At 40.7% G+C, this 18,958-nt stretch overlaps 1 protein-coding gene across 1 annotated transcript in view; it reads left to right on the top strand.

Annotated features, from left to right (window-relative positions):
* KCNH5 (potassium voltage-gated channel subfamily H member 5) overlaps positions 1 to 18,958 on the top strand; it is a gene marked incomplete at its 3' end in the record, with an annotated part of 152,876 nt that overhangs the window by 31,274 nt on the left and 102,644 nt on the right. Inside the window, exons 5-6 of the mRNA XM_082761191.1 lie at positions 5,278 to 5,393; positions 9,321 to 9,713. Coding sequence (XP_082617317.1) covers positions 5,278 to 5,393; positions 9,321 to 9,713 — 509 coding nt within the window. The remainder of the gene's footprint in view (positions 1 to 5,277; positions 5,394 to 9,320; positions 9,714 to 18,958) is intronic.

Genomic DNA, 18,958 nt, shown 5'->3' with positions numbered 1-18,958 from the left:
CCAAATCCATCTTTGCTCCTTAGCCCTCTCCTGCAGGGGGATCCCACGCTGGTGGAGGGACCTGCCTGAGCTTTGTCCAGCCCCTTGATAGGAGTGTCCATGTGTGATGGGAACCAGGAGCTATTCCTTGGGGTGCGCTGGCAGGCAGGTGGCTCACAGTTTGTGGTGGGATGTAGGCAATTCTCTGCCTGCTTTGTGGCCTTGGGAGGAATCAGAGATTTAAAGGTTTGGTCTCCGGATAGCCATTAGGAAATGGTGATTGTATCCCATCGCTTCTGAAGAAATGTCTAAAAGGAAGGCTGGTGCTTCTCTCAGGAGGCATGTTGTTTGAAAGGAGAATGGGAAGCCTCCCTTATTGTGCTCTCTTTGGACAGCTTTTATCCTGGTCCTTTTTTTTTGCTTTGCTGTATGTTGCAACAGCATCTTCAACCTGTATGATGTTTCTTCTGACTCAGAGAAGGCAGCAGAAAAGAGGAGCAGGTGTTGCAGATGGAGGAGAATATTTGTATACTGGATGCATCTGGGTGGTCCGCTAATGGGAAGAAGATTGGTGACCAAAAGGGCAGGAATAGAGGTCCCTACGGCAGTGCGAGGGTGCAGTTCACAGAATGTCCCTGAATGCAGATTAAGCAGTGAGTATGGCTGTGTAGTAGAGCTGCCACAAGGGCAGCGGCCAAAGAGCTGTTCCCATCCCAGCTGTCAAAAAAAAAAAAAAAAAGATTGATTCAGGATCTCAGGAAGAAAGATGTGTAAGCATAATACTACTCTTGTTGGAGTAGTAGCTGATGGAATGGCACGTGCTATAACTAGTAAGAAGTTTCAGTTAAGATAGTTTGGAGTTTCCAGCTGTGGAAGGGCCATGGGCTCAAGTTCTAAGGTGATAACCTTACATTACCTCTCTCCAAGGTATCATCCTTGCTTATGGGGTTGGTAACAAGAAGGCCTGAAATACCATTTCCCACTTAGTCTCTACATCAGTTCTGAAGTAGTGTATGCATCTATGTACATGAGTGGCCAAGTGAGCATCCTGGACCTGTCTGGAAAGCTTTTTGCCCTCCAAGGCCAGGAGGTGCTTGGGTTCTCTGCCTTGCTTGACTAGTGCCTACCCCCTCATGTGGTCCTGCTCTCTCTCAAGCATCCTGGCACAGTATTAACAGTGTCAGTTTCTGTCACAGTAGCTAAGATTAAAAAGAAATACCAATTAAAAAAAAGTTCTTTTTTTTTTCCCTTCTGAGAAACCTTTGGCTCAGCCGTTATCTGAGGGACAACAACAAACCATCCCTGCTGTATTTAGCTCCACACTCAGAGGACTGTCAAATTAGTGGTCCTAATTAGAGCAAAAGACATGGAGAATATTTTGCTGATGTAAAACATTGAATTGTGACTAAAACCAGGGAGGAGGAAAGAAAGTTACATGCTTGGAAGAGCAACACTACAGCAGGGCAAAGGCAGAGACTAGTTTAGTTCTTGTTTATCAGCATGCTTGTCTTGCTCACGTCCTGTTTTAATAACTGTATAGAGGTGTTAAACCTGAATCTTTGCATTCTTGAGAATGCAAGAATTTCAATGTTAGTAACGGGTAGGACTGGTGAATTATTTTGGTAGGTTTCCATTTAAGAACTGACCTTTGTTTTGAATCATAAGAATGAATGGAGATCATGAGGTTCCTTATAAGCAGGAATAAAAGTTCTGTTTTTGTCAATTAATCAAAGAGAACCAGGGGAAACAATCATTTTTTGTATACATTATTCCAGCATTTGCCATCTTGGCAGTTCACGTCTTCCTCTGAAATACCCAGTTTGGCTTCTTTGAAAGCAGCTGCTGGTGGGATCTGGTGCCATGTTGCCTTTGTTCCTGAGAACTTGAGAGCGACAGTGCAAGTTCAGGGTACTATTTTTCAAGTGGAACCACAGAAGAAAGACACAGTCCAGATGAGCTGAAGAGAGCATCAGAAGTGTTGCTTTTTGTTGCAAGTAGGTTTTCTTCCATCTTACACCTGCTGTTTGTGCCATTCCTTTACTCCTTCCAGACTGAAAATACCTGTGAGGACAGGAGGTCACTAATACACATGGTAGAATTATCATTCATTTTAAGCATTTATAGAGGAAAAGAAGAGAAGGAATCATTTGAAGAAACATTGACAGCATTAGGCAGCAGTGCAAATTTTGCCTGGTCTATTTAAACATACAAATAGGTTTTAAATATAATTCTGATTTTAGCAAGTCTATAACAAGGTCAAGGAATGCAGAAATGTACCCTCTACGAATTATTTCAGACACAAGGCAGCCTGTATACATTTTCACCTTCCCACTCATACCCTAGCATCTTGCTGTTGCTTTGTTTTTCTGTTGGGTTGTAAATAGGAAACAAAAGAACTTGCTACTTTTTCACACTATTGCAGACGAATTGGTTAGATAGGGTAGAATAATGATGGACTTTGTGCTGAAGGACAAAGGCCCTTTTTTTTTTTTTAACAGAAAAAAAAAAGTAATGTTAATGTATTATGCACTTATAATTTCCAGTATCATGGCCTTCACAGGACAGAAAGAAATGTAAAAATGTGAAGCCTCTAAATGAGGCTGCAAGGGTTTTTGTGAAAGGTGTGAGCTAGTTCAATGCAAAGCTTTGCTCTTGGTGGAGCAAGGACACAATGAAATAGTTTTTGCCCTTAAAAGAAGAGGTCAGGCCGAATAACCGGAGTGATAAACCTGAATGCTAAATTATGTGGCTCTCTTCTTTCGTGTGATCTCACCAAGGTGGAAAAGAAGTATTTGAAAAAGTCACAGTTCATCCTTGCTTTTTATTTTTACAGCAGACGGGTCACTGTTGTGTGCTGCCCGTCTTACTTTGCTTCTTCAACATGTTGTGTCTTCAACATCTTTCGCAACTTTCCCTGGATTTCTATGCTTGTGGTAAATGTCAGAAAGGTATTCTTCTTACCTAAGATGATGACAAGGGCTTTCTTACTATTTTTGCTTTTATAACAGGAGAAGCATTTTAAACATCCATGTTTTTATGAATGAAATCTCTAAGCCTTTAAAGTGCCATGGGAAAGGGAAGCAAGACAGTAAGAAGGATCATCTCCTATCATTGCCAGCCCCAGACTCTTCTAATCCTCATCTAATCACTGCATTGATCAATACCCTAACCTCAGAAAATAAAGTAAACCTCATTAGCTGTCTGCCATCAGGAAGGTCAGAAGAGTGAATTTGATGTGACAAAGAAGGGTGTTTGGGACTGACTCCAACATCTTGGCTGTGGTGGTTTTGGCTTTGCTGAGCGCCTTTCCATCCTTCTTATATCAGCTGTGTGGTGCAGAGTGACAAACAGAAGCTCAGAGACTGGATTTAATCACCCCCATGGACCTCAGAGAAGCCTCTTACTAGGGAAAGAGGATGCTGTGTTTTGAGGCACCTGCCCAGGGTTTGGAGGCGGATGAGCGCTTCCTGGAGGAGAGTTTATTTTTTTTTCTGGGTGCTCTTTTTTTCAGGATGCTGAAAGTGTTTGGAACTTCACCCTGATGTGGCTTTATAGATAACTAGGAAAAAATGTCTAGAAGTTAATAGTTCCTACTTGGATCACTGTAGTCTCTTGATATCATTTAATACAGAAAGTGCATATTCCTAGTTGAATATTCCTGTAAGCTTGAGATGGATGAGACAAAGCTGAAGTTCCCATTTAAGGTTTAGATTTGAAAAGTTAATAAAAACGCTTCTATATTTTATCTTTTCGCAGTGCATTTTTATGTGTATTTTTGAGGTCATACATAAATAACCAGGCACATGTGGTTTGTGCTGTGCTGGTAGTGTATTGGGATATTGAGATCCGTACTGATTGCTAAATGATGAACAATGGATTTACATTTGGGTGAATGTGATATACAAGTGGTGTATTGCCAGGCCAAGCGGTAAGTGATTTTTTTTTTTTCTTGAAGTTTTATTGCCTGGACTGGTCTTTGCTCTTTATTTTATCTGCCTCAGGGCTTCCTTTAGCTTTTCAAGTCTCCGACTCCTATCAGACAACATGTATTTAAAAATAAACCAAGCTAACGTAGAAATGTTGTGTTTCCTTTCTCAGATGTGACATTTGTTCTATTTTTTCACCTTTTCAGCATTCAAGTTAGGTAAAAATATAACGTGCACCTGAACACATTTCCTGTCCATGACTCGTTTGATATTTTATGCACACCTCTATAGTAAAATAGCAGGCTATACCTGGCTGAACTGAACATTGAGCAGGTGGGATTGTGGGCAGTGCCACAATAAAACAAAGTTATGTCACAACAAGGATTAAAGACGTGAAGTCAAATCTACTTCAGTGCTCAAGTGGAGGTGTTTCTTTCCTGCAAACATTTGAATTTTTAATTCTCTTCCTTTGTGGTGCTACCCCGGTGAATACCCTCGCTTTTTCTTTGCTACCTCTGCTCTACCTCATCCCATGATGCAGCCGTACCAGCTGTCACCTATGGGCATTGTTCCAAAAGCAGTGGCTTAGTGTCACATTCCCGGCTCTGCACTGCTGTCACCATCAAAATCCTGACTGCTCCTTTCTGAATGCTGCAAAGAAGCATTCCCCAGGGCTGGCCAAGAGTGTGGGTCTCAAGCTACCATGTGGGCAGCTGTCGGTCATTAGTTTAACAGCTGAATGTATTGCTTAATGCCATTTAAAATCCAGTGCTTAATCTGTCTGTAAAGTCTTCCGATTATTTTAGTTTGAAACATGGTTGTTGATGTGTTTTGCTGATTTTTCTTTTTTTCTTTCTTTCTTTTTTTTTTTTTTTTTAGTTTCTATTTCCCTGAATTGTAGTTAGAGCAAGGAGCAGTAAAAACTTAAGGATCTGACTTTCGGGCCTGCTCCAGCAGTGCTGAATCAGCCAGAGCCTTTCTGTAGCTGGCCAGGATTTCACTTCAGGAGGGTTTGTAGACATGGGACGCCTTTGTGTTAACTTCAGTGGTTCAGAATTACTTTTTAGCATCAGAGTATCTCCCCAGGAGGCTGAAAGCGCAATGCGATACCTCTAACACAATGTCTCCCAAAGCCAGAAGAAAAGACAAGCCAGAGCATTTTGATTTTACTCCGATTTGCTGCTGGTTGCCTTAAAGCAGTGGTATTTTTCCTCTATTGCAACACCTTTGAGCCTGGAGCCAGAACTTGTTCTGTGCAGTAATTTGGAGAAACGACTCAAGCCTGAGACTTAATACCAGTGAACATGAAAGAGATTTACTGGCGGTGAATGGGCCGTAAGTGCTTCTGATGTGGTTTCCTCCTTCCCTACAGGTTGGACGAAGTTTGCGCGGCTGACACGGGCCCTGACGAACAGCCGGAGCGTCCTGCAGCAGCTGACGCCAATGAACAAAGCCGAGGTGGTGCACAAGCACTCCCGCCTGGCCGAGGTAAGTGGGACAGGCACCAGCCCTTGGTAAGGCACAAAGAGATGGGGGGGGGGGGGTGGGAAACACCAACCTTCACATCAATAAATATTATTTTTAGGGTGACATGTTGCCTATTTTCTGACCTTTTCAACCTCTCCTTAGCTCTTTCTTAATAAGCACTGTGTGCCAAAAACATGTTTCCAGGACAGGCCATGCTCTTTCAGTCATGGAAACGGTCACTTACGTGGCCCCATTTGTGCATGCAAGTCTCAGTTTTCTCATTGCTGCTTAACTTGGGGTGCCTGGTTTGCTCCTCTACCTGCTGTCTCATAGAGACCTGGAACCAGGCTTGATGTTCTGAGCCCTGTGGATGGTTGCTGAGATCATGGATGAGTTTTTTGAGAAGCCAGGTGCTCGTCTTTAGAAGTATCCCTGCCTGGGTCCCTGGGGCTGTACAGGCACAATGACTACACATAGACCTTAACCTCCACATCCTCGCAAAAGTCATTCCTGAAGTGTTTTGCTCATCATTTTCTTCTTCAGAACTGATGGAATAAACTCTTTGGCAGGTTGCAAACATCTCCTTAACAGTGCAGATGGTGCAACAAGTGAATGCCTTCAGGTTAACTGATGAAACAGAGGTACTGCTTTCATCTTCATGTCCATGGGTAATGAATAATATACGGGTCAAAAGTATATGGTCACTATACACAGGCTCCTAGAAATGACAACCCTAGCTACCTTGTGCCAGAGAGCTTGTCCTGAGTCTGATGCTGAGAACTGGCAGCAGTTTTAAATGTTTTTGTTGTTGTTTTGTTTCCTTTCTTGTTTTAGTGGCAATCTATAATATAAGCTCCACTTAAAATGAAATCAGAATGGAAGCTTGCAGTTTTCATGTGTTGGCACTGTGGCATTTTCCATGAATTATCCCATACCAGTAGCTTGGCTGACTGTTGAATTACTCTCACTTCTTGCTTTTCTGATTCATGGCATTTCAGTGTTCTGTAAATCCAGTTATATCCATTAATGGTTTAGTCTAGAGAAGAGAAGACTGGAGAAGATAGGGCAGCAATATTCAATCATATCTAAAGCAGCTGCACAGAAAGAGGAAGGAAATTGTTTACCATCTCCTCTGTAGCTAGAGGAAAAAACTAGTGAAATTCAGTCACTGCAAGGAAGATGTGGGTTGGGCTGCAGGACAAACTCAGATGAAGTATAAGGTTGTAGCTGGGGACAGATTCTTTGGGGAGCATGCAATCTCCTCTCTTACAAGTTGTTTACAGCTGCAAAGTGCTTCAGAGACAAAGTGCTGTCAGGAATTCAGAGTAGGGTACATTTCTGAGGTGGTCATGTGCCATTTCCATCCAGGCCCATTTTCCATGCGCCTGTGTCTGAGGAGGAGCATCTTCATCCCAGCTCATCCCTGCCAGAACAAACCACTCGGCTTTACCAGACTTACCCACTGTTAGCCATGCCTGTTAGTTGTATACAAGAGTAATTCAGAGGGTCTGTGATGAATGCAGCTGACTAACAAGATATTGTGTATTCTTTAGTGGTTTAAAATTAAAAATTCATGCAGCATGAAAGAAATAATCATTATAGTTCAGTGGTCTCCACAGCCATTTGCCACCCACACACCATGTCAAACTCAGCATGATATTATGTTAAGAATAATAATTATGCCTTTACAGTACCATGGGATCACCTCAGCACTTCACCACCAGAGGCGTAGGGAACTATCAAGCATATGTTCATCGCATTCGGCTTGAGCCCTAAGAAACTTATTACTCCAGCTATTGTGAGGCTGTTTCTAGCTCCTGCCCCAGTGAACAGGACAGGGAAAAAATAGACCTGGAGATACCAAGAATGGAAGATCCTGTCCTGGTGTATCATGCCAGTGAGGTGTAGAACTGTCTTGTCCACAGATGAGTGCAAAAAGAAGAGATGAGTGGAGATATTCACCAGATTATGTCTCAAAATCAAAATGGTGTGTTAAATGCAGGGGATAATTTTGGCATTGGAAGAAGTTTCATGGGCTTGCACATAGGAGACCACTGTGAAAAGGAAACAAATGTTTTGGGCATTTTTTTTTTTTTAATTTATTCTGGGAAGGACACGTTGATCCGTGAGCAAGTTCAGTGTGCCACAATGGCCATTTGAACCTTGCCTCTTGGGTAGTTACAGGAATGCTGTATGTGGGTATTGTCCCGGGCACTGGGGAAGGAACACCTGGAGGATGACACCTTTTGGGGTCTCACCAGGAGTTCGGTGTCTGTAATGGTTTCTGGTGAGTGCCACTGGGACCAGGCTGCTCAGTGGGCATTGGTGGTCAGCCAGGGTTCAGTACATGGCTTTGTGTTATGACAAAGCTGCTGGAAAAGGGGACAGCCATGGTCTCCTGGAGGTTTCTGTTGAGCTTTCACTGCTTCTCAGGTATTTTGTTGAGTGGCTTTCTGACCTTCAACTGAGCCGATTCTATAGAAAACAAATGGCTAACTAATGTAAGGATGAGTTAATTTTTCATTGTATCAGCTTAACTCGTTTTCCTTACAGCGTGTGATTGTTAAATCTGACATTAGGGAGGATGGGAACAGGTAGGCACAAGCAGGTTTGTGTTACATCAGGTTGCGGAATGACACTGAGCCAGAGCAGACGTAGTGGGAACCACATCCTCCAGCATGGAGTGACTGAGAGAGGCTGCTGTTGTTGTCCCTTGGTGATTTCTGAATAACAGACTTTGACTTCCAGTAGAGCCAGACTTTTACTGTCTGATCTCAGTAACAGCTTTCTCATCTTAAAAATAAGACTGTAAAGAATTAAGGGAGAATCTATATCTGTGATCCTTCAGTTCGTATTCTTAGTTGTTGTGCTATTTATTCAGCCATTCACTCCTCTTCATTGAGCAAGCATTCTGCTTTTGTTTGTCTTTGCATGTAAAGGGTTGCTCTTTACAATCTAACTGTACTGCAAATATGGTGCATCAGCTTCAGTATGGGGCAATCATAGGGCTGAAATGAGTTTTAAAGTTGCTGAAATTAGTTATTTTATTCTCTATGTACTTCAATCCCCAAATTTTAAAGGTGTTATTAGTTTGAAAATGCACATGAATCTTTCAGTTGTCAGTGCAATATATTACCGTGCTGTGTGTTCCTTTGTGCTTTTGTTTCTTGTGGTGGACGGAGATAAGAGGTAATTAGATTGGCTGGGAAGAATGTCTTGAATGAATTTGGCTTGGTTCCTTTGCAGCATTTCCAGTTCCACATTTTACAAAAGTGCGCGTGCAGGAGATTACAGTCATATGCAAAAAAAAAAAAAAAAAAAAAAAAAAGTAATTAAAAGGAAAAAAAAGAGAACCCACTGGTGATACTGAGCTTGTAAGGGCAACAGCATTTAGAAGTAAATGGAAAGGAAGCATGGTATTGCCAAGGAGTTGGGGCAGAAGTTGTGCACGTAATACTTCGTTTTAGAAGGAGGTCAGCCAGCAAGGCTGAAGACTGGTTTGATAGGTATTGCTTTGGCTAAACAACAGTTTAAAATGGGGATCGAGCATGAAATTAACCTTGTAAAACTTCCAAATGTGAATGAATATTCATGTTCATAACTGCAGGGAATGAGACAGTGCAGCAGTACCCATAACCTGTTGGTATGGAGCCTTTCTGCTCTCACCATGGGCATGGATTCCCCTGAGTACATCTGCAAAGATCTGCCTTTATGCAAGATTATCTTTGTATGCTCTCCTTATATCTATCTCCACTCTTTCTTATGTGACTTACATGCCGGTGAGTTCACTGGCTTAATAAACCAAATAATTGAGAAACTGTGGGTTGACTTGGAATATCCAATGAATACAGTCCCATCTTTTTGATTCTCCTTACAGAGATCTGTGAGACCCCCTAATTGTTTCATGTTAATTGAAACCAGTAACATTTGCTTTTCTGTCTGTTGTAGGTTCTCCAGCTGGGATCTGATATTCTTCCTCAGTACAAGCAAGAAGCCCCAAAGACTCCACCACACATTATACTACATTATTGTGCTTTTAAGACCACTTGGGACTGGGTCATCTTAATTCTAACCTTCTACACAGCAATTATGGTTCCATATAATGTCTCCTTCAAGACGAAACAGAACAACATTGCCTGGCTTGTGCTGGACAGTGTCGTGGACGTTATTTTTCTTGTTGACATTGTTTTGAACTTTCATACAACCTTTGTTGGCCCTGGTGGAGAGGTTATATCTGATCCCAAACTCATAAGGATGAACTACCTGAAAACGTGGTTTGTGATTGATCTTCTGTCCTGTTTACCGTATGACATCATCAATGCCTTTGAGAATGTGGATGAGGTAAGCTATTGTAGTCCACCTGAGAAGTGTTGTTTTAATTAGGAATTAATTTAGGAGTGTGCTTCCAGACACCTGACAGCAACAACAGGCAATAGAAGCCCTGCGCAAATGTGGGAATGCCATTAGGCAGCTGGGCTTTACCTATGTGATGTTCCCATGTTAAAGAAGAAGAGGTGTCCTAAGATTTCAGTGTTGCATTCAGCGATGTACATTAATAAACATGGTTTTCACAGTCACTTCCTTTTCCTCCAAAAGCGTCATCCCCCATCCACTTCCCAATGGGCTGAATCAGTTGGGGTGTCCCCCCGCCAAGCCTCCCTTTCCAGCTCAGACCCAGGGATTGCCTCTAAGCACTCCTAATCCATTGCAGGACAGCCTGAAGCGGCTTTACGTAAATAATCAAAACCCTGTCTCTGCTCTGGCTGAAGCGGGTGACAAATTTGCCACTGACTTGTACAGAATTAGAGAATGCCTCTGAATGAGCATTTTTAAAATCCTGTCCTAGGATTATTTTTTGAAGCATCCTGTAATTTTCTTGTGTTGTGTTTTTAAATGTCTGATTGAGAGGGAGGCTTATCTCCATTTTTTAAACAGTCTTGAGTTAGTGCTGGAATTTTAGAAACTGTTTGAGGAGAGACAAACACATCTTAAAGGGACACTGAATTAATGCTTTTTAACTGCTAAATATATAAATGTTTAATAAATTGGGCTTGCAGCCTAAGATAATAGAGGAAACAAGCAATAACTAGGACAAATAATATAGGCACAAGTCACTGCAGAGAAAATTCATTATTAAAATGCAAGTATAATGGCATTAGAGCTTGTTTTAATTTTTCTCTAGAGCCTTTTATCTTTAGGGCCATAAACAGATGAAAAAGCCTTTGTTCATTTTTTTTAAACATTTTTAACATTTTTTTTTTCTTAGAATACTGTTTTTAAATTCTTTAAAAATATATATCTGCAGTTATGTATCCTTGCTTTATAAAATCCACACTGGTACTTTTTAATACAAACTTTGGTGCAGGTTTTGTAGAGCTCTTAAAATTCCATCCCTGTCTGTGCCCCGAGTACCTTCTTTTGACATTGTTCCGTTTTATTTATAGCAAATATGACAGAAGTGATAATACTTGCAGCTTAAATTCAAGATCATATGAGGGCTGCCCGTCTGGAATCAAGTTGTACAGTCAGGATTGTAAGGAGGTGGTATTATCAAGGTTGTAATAATACAGCTTTTTAAGATACCTTTTTAAGTTCCACGTGAAGAGGAACCTGATTTTTATAAAAATGCAGTGTTACCTCCAGATTTTCATGTTTTAATACGTAAAACAAAAATTTTCTGTGCCCAAGCAGTACAGATTTAAATGACAAACTTAAACTCTTTCTCTGACATCCATGGGAGGTAAACCATCTGTGAGAATTGTGGCAGCAAAGAATCATTGGCATTGCAGAGTATAATCGAGGCACACTTCAAGTGGCAAACTTTAACCAAAATGTAGTAACAATAAAAAGGTGATCCTGGAGCTGCTATGATTTTACCTTCAAAAAATGAAATATCAGCTCATTTTTAATAAGAGAGCCACCAGCAACATTTCTCTCTTCTGAAATGGTGCATTATGGCCCTGGGGTCTCTAGCAGACACCAGACACTGGAGCCTAACTGCTCATATCTTTGATTTCAATGCCCTTCAGCCCAGATTTTCCCTAGCACCTGAAAAGAAGTGATTTTGAAAACAGGTATGTAAACAGCCAGTCTTTCTTCCTTGTTCTACATTTTGCCTTTTTTGTTTGTTTGTTTTTGTCCAGAGCAGGTTTTTATGGTGGTATGTCTTCATCTGTGACATTTAAGTCCTTTAAGCTGGTTGGTGCACTCTGGATGGTTGTAGTTGTTATGCTCTTTATCTTTGCACAGCTTTTACCATTTATTTTAACTGTTACTTCTTTTGTGGGACTTAAATTCTTGGCCTGCTAGCAACAATGTGCTTTCTATTCAGAGAATAAGTAAACTGATGAGATTAATTGGGAAGAAATATTCTAATTGATTAAAAGTGGAGTGTTTCTCATTAGAAGGTGAGTGTTTCCTCCTCAAGGCAAGTCAGATAGAGAAGTTTTTAGCTCTTGATTCCGGTGGATTTTTGCACTTTATCTTGGCACTGCGTGCTGGATAAGGGAACTTGTCTTCAGCATTAAAGTTGGTGGTTGTGGCTTTTCAAAAAATTAATAGAAAATCAGAGCTTGTGGACAGGTTCTGGTGGTCTTTGAGCTTCTGGTTTGGTGGTGAAGGATGGCCCCAAATCAGTGTGATTTGCCCTAAAAGCCAGAAAGATGACTTTTCAGATTTGCTCCACTTGTGTGTCCCACCTCCAGCCCCTCCTGTTTTTTCATATAAGACATCAAATGCACTTGTGTGAGTTGTTAAGGGACCAGCTGGGTAGGGGGCTATCACTGTGGTCAGCTGCTTCTCTTCCTTATAAGTGGGTCTGTAACGCATAAGGAAAGATACAGCAAGGATGTTGAGGTTTGTGGCTCTCTGTTGGAGCTCTCTCTCAGTTCATAGCACATGTGGATTTGGCTTTGGCCCAGATGTAATAAAACATAAGCTGCTAGTTCAGCATCAGCTACTTCAGTGTCTGTGTTTGCTAGCCTGTGCTTGTGTATCGGTGCTTGAAGTTACTTGGGCAGTGGCTGGGTTGTTGTGAAAGATGCCTTATGTACCCAAGTGCTATTTTATGAAGTCAGAATTAAGGTAAGAAATAGAAAGTTTAAACAAATGAAAGTGGGGGAAAAAAAAAAGTGAGTTTCCTTGCTTGAGGGTTGGAGTTCTCCAAATGCAGTCTTGGCTGGAGTAGGAGCAGTGTCATTCCCATCATGAACATTAGGCCAAAGCTGGAGTCTTGTGAAATTTCCACCTGAGGTAAGCATGACTGCAAAACAAAGTTATTTTGCTGTTGAGTGGACATAGTAGGTGGGTATAGCGGAAAGGATTATGATACGCACATTGAGAATCATGGGAATTATGTTGATTTGATGTGGAATTAGAAGTGTAGGTTCCCATGACTAGAGCTACAGGGCCAGGCTGTTATATTCTGCTCTGAGGGATTTAGATGCATGACAAGGAAGGGAAAAGGTAAGGTAATGAGAGAGAGAGAGAGAGAGAGAGATATTTTACACAGCTTAGAGTGATATAAATTGATGTGATGGGTAAGGAATTAAGTGGCTAAGTGGTATTGAGAGGGTAGGAAAACAAGGTAGAATAGGTCGGAGAAAAATAAGCTAAGAGAGAGGAAAGTGAAAGCCTTAGTGGGATACGTGCCTTATTTAAGAAAATCGGTAGGATGAGATAGTCCTAGAAATCTGAAAAATGCATGGTATTTTTTCTAATTGGGAAACATTACTTGCACGGAAATACGTGCTGGCTAAAGCAAAGCCATACAGAAAACTTCTCGTATACAGAGGTAGAGGAAGGGACGCAATCAGGCATGCTGAGGAACCCAGCCAATTTCCAATATATGAACCAGAATGAGGTGTGTTTGCTCAGAGTCTCTGAAACTAGGCTGTGTTTTTTCTTCTTTTTGGAAGAAAAAGAGTTGTGTGAAATTTCAGGTTTAGTTTGAAGGTTCTTATCTGTCCATCTCTCCTTTTATGTAAGGAAAAAAAGAAAGGGTAGGGGAGGAGTTTTCATTAATGGGGGAGATAAGGCATTCAGATTCCAAGATTTTGGTCATGTGAAATCCCAATTGTTGTAACGCTTATTTAAATAAAGCCTGTCAAATTGGAAGTCTGGTCCAAGTGCTTGGAGTTCTATGTCATATGAAGGAATGCTGTTGTTTTTTCCTGAGTACCTAACTGTATGTACCAATTCTTTCCATTGGTGTGTGTACAGTCACTAAACTCATGACTTCCTTCTTCTGAAGCTAGAGGATGAAGTTACCTGGAAGCTTAGCCTTTTTGTGTGGTCTGCTTATTTGAGAGAGATAAATATCCAGCCTCTCTTGGTCTGGGCTACCAAAAGGTTGGTTACAGTGTGGGCAACCACTCATTCCATACAAGCCACAATATTAGAGTCAGGCTGGGCTCAATTTGCAATGATTGGATTTACAGTGTGCCCAATGACGCTGGACCCTTTTGTATGTTCAGATGTGGTCAAGCCATGTTACAATTCCCTTTGGGAACCGATGTGTGGATTTACTTCCCAGGGAAATGAGGATACTGTGCAGGTGTTTGGCTCTTAGTCCCACATGAAGCTATGCTATTAGGAGAGTGCCTCGGAGCTGGGAGAACCCCAGGTGCTACCACTCAGATAAGGGCACACCAATATAGTGCTGCCGAGGGCTGCATTTGAGCTTCTGAAACTTAGTGCACAGCTTAAGTAGTTCCAAGACTAGGTGGATGGGCAGGCTCTTGGCTGAGTGGAAACTGCTTCCTCGAATTTCCCATTTTGATATTTGGAAAATATTGGTGCACTGTATTTTTTTTTTTTTCTTTTCCGGGCAATTTTCCCCTATTTTCATGAATTTATAGGTTCATAATGAAAGAAAACCCAGAACTTTTAGCTCATCTCTGCCAAAGATATGGCCCTAGGATGACATGGCAAGTATTGCAAAGAATGGGATGGGATGTTGGGATGATACATACAGATAGCCAAACAGATGGTTTTCAAATGAGTTGTATAAAAGATCATCCTTCCTGCAAAAATTAATTCTCATGAGCCACTGGCTGGAAGTGAAAGCAGACAAACTTAAATGAGCTAAAACTCTGAAATCCTATCTGTTGTTTAATAATGTAAGACTACATGACCCAGTGGCCTTTAAAATTTAGTGATCTGTGCAGGACATATTAAGGCATGGAATCCTTGTAAGTGTAATCTACTTTTAATTACTATTATTGATCTGTTCGGCTGTGGCAGAAACTTTTGCTCTGCTATTAGCTAAAACAGCAATGTCTGTTAAATGAAAGCAACTGCAAGCTAGGACAATCAGTTTAGCCATATTCAGACCTGCAGTGCTTTTCTGGAAACATTCCTTTTTCCCAAAGCTATTTGAAGAAGGGTTTATGGACCCCAGTCGGAGTGGTATAAGCAAAGCGGAGATGAATCGGCAAGTTGCAAGAACGTAGCTTTGGCTCTGAAATATAGTCTATTGCTAGCTGCCTTTCCTGAATCTCAGTGGCTGACGTGGAGAATATAATTCCCAGAACTAAATCCCTGATGCAGCCAAGTGTAAAACTATGATGAAAACTCCTAGCAACATAATGACAGACGTGCTAAGCCTGAGACCTGGCATTTTCCCCTTTGTAATGCAGTGGGAAGACAATTAAATATGAAGAACACTGTCACTGCAATATAATAATGTGTCTTGGTTAGGATGTCCAAATATAAATTTAGCCACACTAGGCATGCATAATATACAGATGGTTAACCATATTCACCACTGTCAATTATGTTCTTGCACTTAGGTGCAAAATTGCACCATTTGTCTTTAGTTTTTATTCAAGCTATAGTTTTATTCAAGTTCTGCCATTCTTTAATTCTTAACTTTGTAGCAGCTATAAGATGATGGCAGTTTTGGTATATTTCTATAGGTTCCTCACTAGAAATGCATAAGGGTGATCTTGATGTGCAGGGAAACTTGTGATAGGAAATCCCTGAACCCAAGGGTGGTGAGAGGGCAGACAGAGTTATCTCACCAGCTGGATGTGGTCTGGGAGTCTGTGATCTGTGGAATACTAAACTTTTAATTATATGTCTCAGTGTGGTGTGTTTTTGTTTTTTTTTTAATATGACACTGGGAAGCAGATGTTGGGTACAAGCCATTTAACTCAAATTTTTAGTCAGAGCCGTACTAAGTAATGAAGAATCTAATCGAGGCAAGTTGAATGTAGAGTACTTTCAAGGGAAGCTTTGTGTCCTGTAGATGCTTTCTCTTGCAGAGGAGGAGAGGCTTAGGAAGGAGACGAGGCAAATGAAGTAATCCGGTCAGATACTGAATTAAATAATGCTGATGAGAATAGAACAAATCCACATCATTGAGATTGCTGAATGCACGGGTTGAAGGAAGAGTCACAGACTTAGGGGTGCAGGCAGTTGCTCTGTATAAAATGGATCCCAGATACAGCCTTGGAGAAACCAAATGCATGGCTAATAGCAGCATTACCCATGTTTTCCTAGAGAGAGAGAGAGCCTTGTAACCCAGTGTGTCTTCATTTTGTTAAATCCTGAAGACTGTGTTGCACATATCCATCAGCATCAAGGCTATGTATAGATCCAGAAGTACTTGCAGAAACATTATAGCTCAGGTTACTCTATCCAGATATTTCTTCTCTTTTCCTTTCTATATTTGGAATAGAAAATGTGTAGCTTGCTGCTGGCATTAAACTATCATCTGAGTTCAGTATCCTCCTCAGATTCTGTCCTGAGCAATGGGACATACCTTCCTCTCCCTCCCATTTCATCCTCCATCCACCTTCCCTAAGTGAAAATTACTGTATTTTTTGGTATCATTGTATTTTATGATATCATTCCCCAGTTAGGCACCCTGCAATACTTAAAAAAACACACACACAAAAAAAAACAAAACAAAACAAAACACAGCACAGAAGTACAAAACCCATACCCATCACATACCCATCAAATAACATCTAAAATATTCTGAAATCTTCCTTCTTTTTGTAATCTCCTTTATTGTTTGTTATGTATTGCACTGTATGGCTGTGCCATAAACGATTTCCATCAATTACCTGGAAGTCTGTTTATAAAGTTCTAGTTTATTGAGCTTATTGGGGGGGGGGGGGGGGGGACATGACAACACAGCAAAAGCTCCCCATCCTCATGGAAAAATGAAGTCTTGAGTGTAAATTTTGAGGTGCTTTCAGAGACTGCATGAGAAAACCTGCTTGCTTTCATTGCATTTCATTGTGCTGTAAGGGCTCAATTTTCTGCTCGCTGCAGTCACTACTCCCACTGCTGTTAGTGGTGCAAGATCAGGCATTAAACGGACTCTGCCTCTACCTGGACCCATGAACTAGATAGCTTTTTCAGAAGCAATGTCCCTTACTCCTGTGTGGATTTGCATAATTGAATCCAACCCTAAATACAGTTCTTAAAGTGGTGATAAATCAGAAAAATTACTTTTTTATTTTTCTCATTCCAGCATTTTGATTCGTACGTATGCAACGTTATTGCATTAATTGATTACCTTAAAGAAAAAAAAAAGTTTCTGAGATATGTTGGAAGATTTATTTTAACATTAACTCCAGTAAAGAAGCATTAAGGAGATTTTAGAGCTAAGCTTTATTTAAGTAGCTCAGCTTGAACATTTCTTTTGGGAATGATTTGCTGGTTAAATTTCAAACAGCCTGTGTGTCCTTCTGGGTAGTCCTCTGTGCTACACAGAGCCATAACTTCTGGAGATGTGCCTGCAGGCTCACCTGCTCGTGTAGACAAGAGCTCACCATTTCACTTGTTCCCCAAATCTGTAGGCATTTTGTCTTCTTGTAACGACTGCTCGATGAAGGTTGCCTAAGGTTTACAAAAACGATGCATTCTTTACTGCTTCCGTGGCAAATCTCGAGCTATACTCTGACTTTACAGAATCAAGTAAGTGGTTGGTTTGAGCGAATTTTTTCTTGTGTGCAGTTACATCAGGTGAGAGAAAGGTAATGAATGTTTTGCTGTGAAATCCGGAGCCAGGTACACTCCACAAGGATATAACAGCACTTCCAGGGTATGATTCTTAATGTCCTAACAACATGTCTTCAAAGTAGACCTGAAGAGTCACCCTGCCCTAAAATGCCTATTTCTTACCATTGTTAGTAATGACACACTAGCATGACGTGTTCTGATGTGAACTCCTCCATGGTGTACTTAACATTGAGATAAGATGCAGCCTGCTCTTGGGACTGTATTCGCCTCGATTCATCTGCTCAAAGTATAAAAACAAAAGCAAATGGAAAAAAATAGGGGGGGGGGGTAAAAATCACAGAGATCTTTTTAATCACTGAGTTGTGACTTTGGTAGGAAGGTTCATCGTATTGTACTTCCCATAAACTGATCAAAATCTGCCTTAACTCATGTTATCTGCAGATCTGTCTTAATTTGCAGCCTGCTTATTTGTCCCTGTGCCAGTCTTCTTGGTTACTTTAAATATTTATTCTTTTTCCCTCATGTTTATCTCCTTGATATGCATAGAAAGAACAGTCACCCTCCTGCACACACATCAATTTTCCTTTTTTTTTTTTTTTTTTCTTTATGAGGGAGGTTTTATGAGGTTTTTCCTGCGTGATGTTAAGTTTGAATGCATCTCTTTAGAGCAGAGCTGTATGTATTAATTGGGGGATCCATCACTGCCATGTAATGGGGTTTGGCTTTTCCTCTTGCCTGTTGAAACGCTAGCCAGATACATCCTGGAACTAAATTAACCCTTTTTTGGGAGTGCACAACCCACTGATTGCTCTGAATCACTGTGTGTTTAACTGGGGTACATAAACATTTCTTTCTCTGTCATTTTCATCTGAAGAACATCTTAGTAACAGGAATTTAGATGAATTTTCCCTGTAATGGATTCTCTTAGTCTCTGCATTGTTTAGCTTTATCATTTTTGTTTTATTCACCTCCTTCTTCATACTGGCAGCGTCTTCCGAAGTTGTGCCTCCAGCAGATTTCATGAGCACATAATGTTTCTGCTTGCATCAAGAAAGAAAACAAAAAAATCACCAAGAGTTTTGGCTTGTAGCCCTTACTATATCTTCTTTTGAGCATTCTCCATTTTGCCATCCTTTTCCCAAGTTCCTCAGCCACCTTACAATTCCTCTTTTAGTCTTGTTTCTCTGTTTCCTAACATTTTCACCCCTTGCCTTACTGAAATACTGCATGTCTTTTCTTTAGAAGACCAAGTTTGTTATCAGGGAAAGCTATCAGGCAAACTTGGCAGGACCCCAGCTAACCTAAGCTTAGCAAACCTGCACTGCTGCATTGATTGCATTTTGATTTATCTCAATGTTTCTAATTACCCTTTCCCTTAACATTTGTTCAGTTAATGTATCTGTTTGTTTCCTTCTTGATGCATTAGGTTTTCTGGAAAACATTAACATCATCTTTGAAAATTAAAGTTAAGAAATAATTTAATTTTTAGCCCAGGTTGGGATTATTTTTACTTCATTGTAGCCTGATATCTTTTTTGTTGCCTTTTTTTTTTTTTCTTCATTTATGAGTTTGAAGAATCTTTGGATATTTGTTTTAATGTTCTTTGCAAG

Source organism: Aythya marila (genome assembly GCF_965140915.1).
Source record: "Aythya marila genome assembly, chromosome: 5".
NCBI lineage: Eukaryota > Metazoa > Chordata > Aves > Anseriformes > Anatidae > Aythya > Aythya marila.
This window is presented reverse-complemented; position numbering and strand designations above follow the sequence as displayed.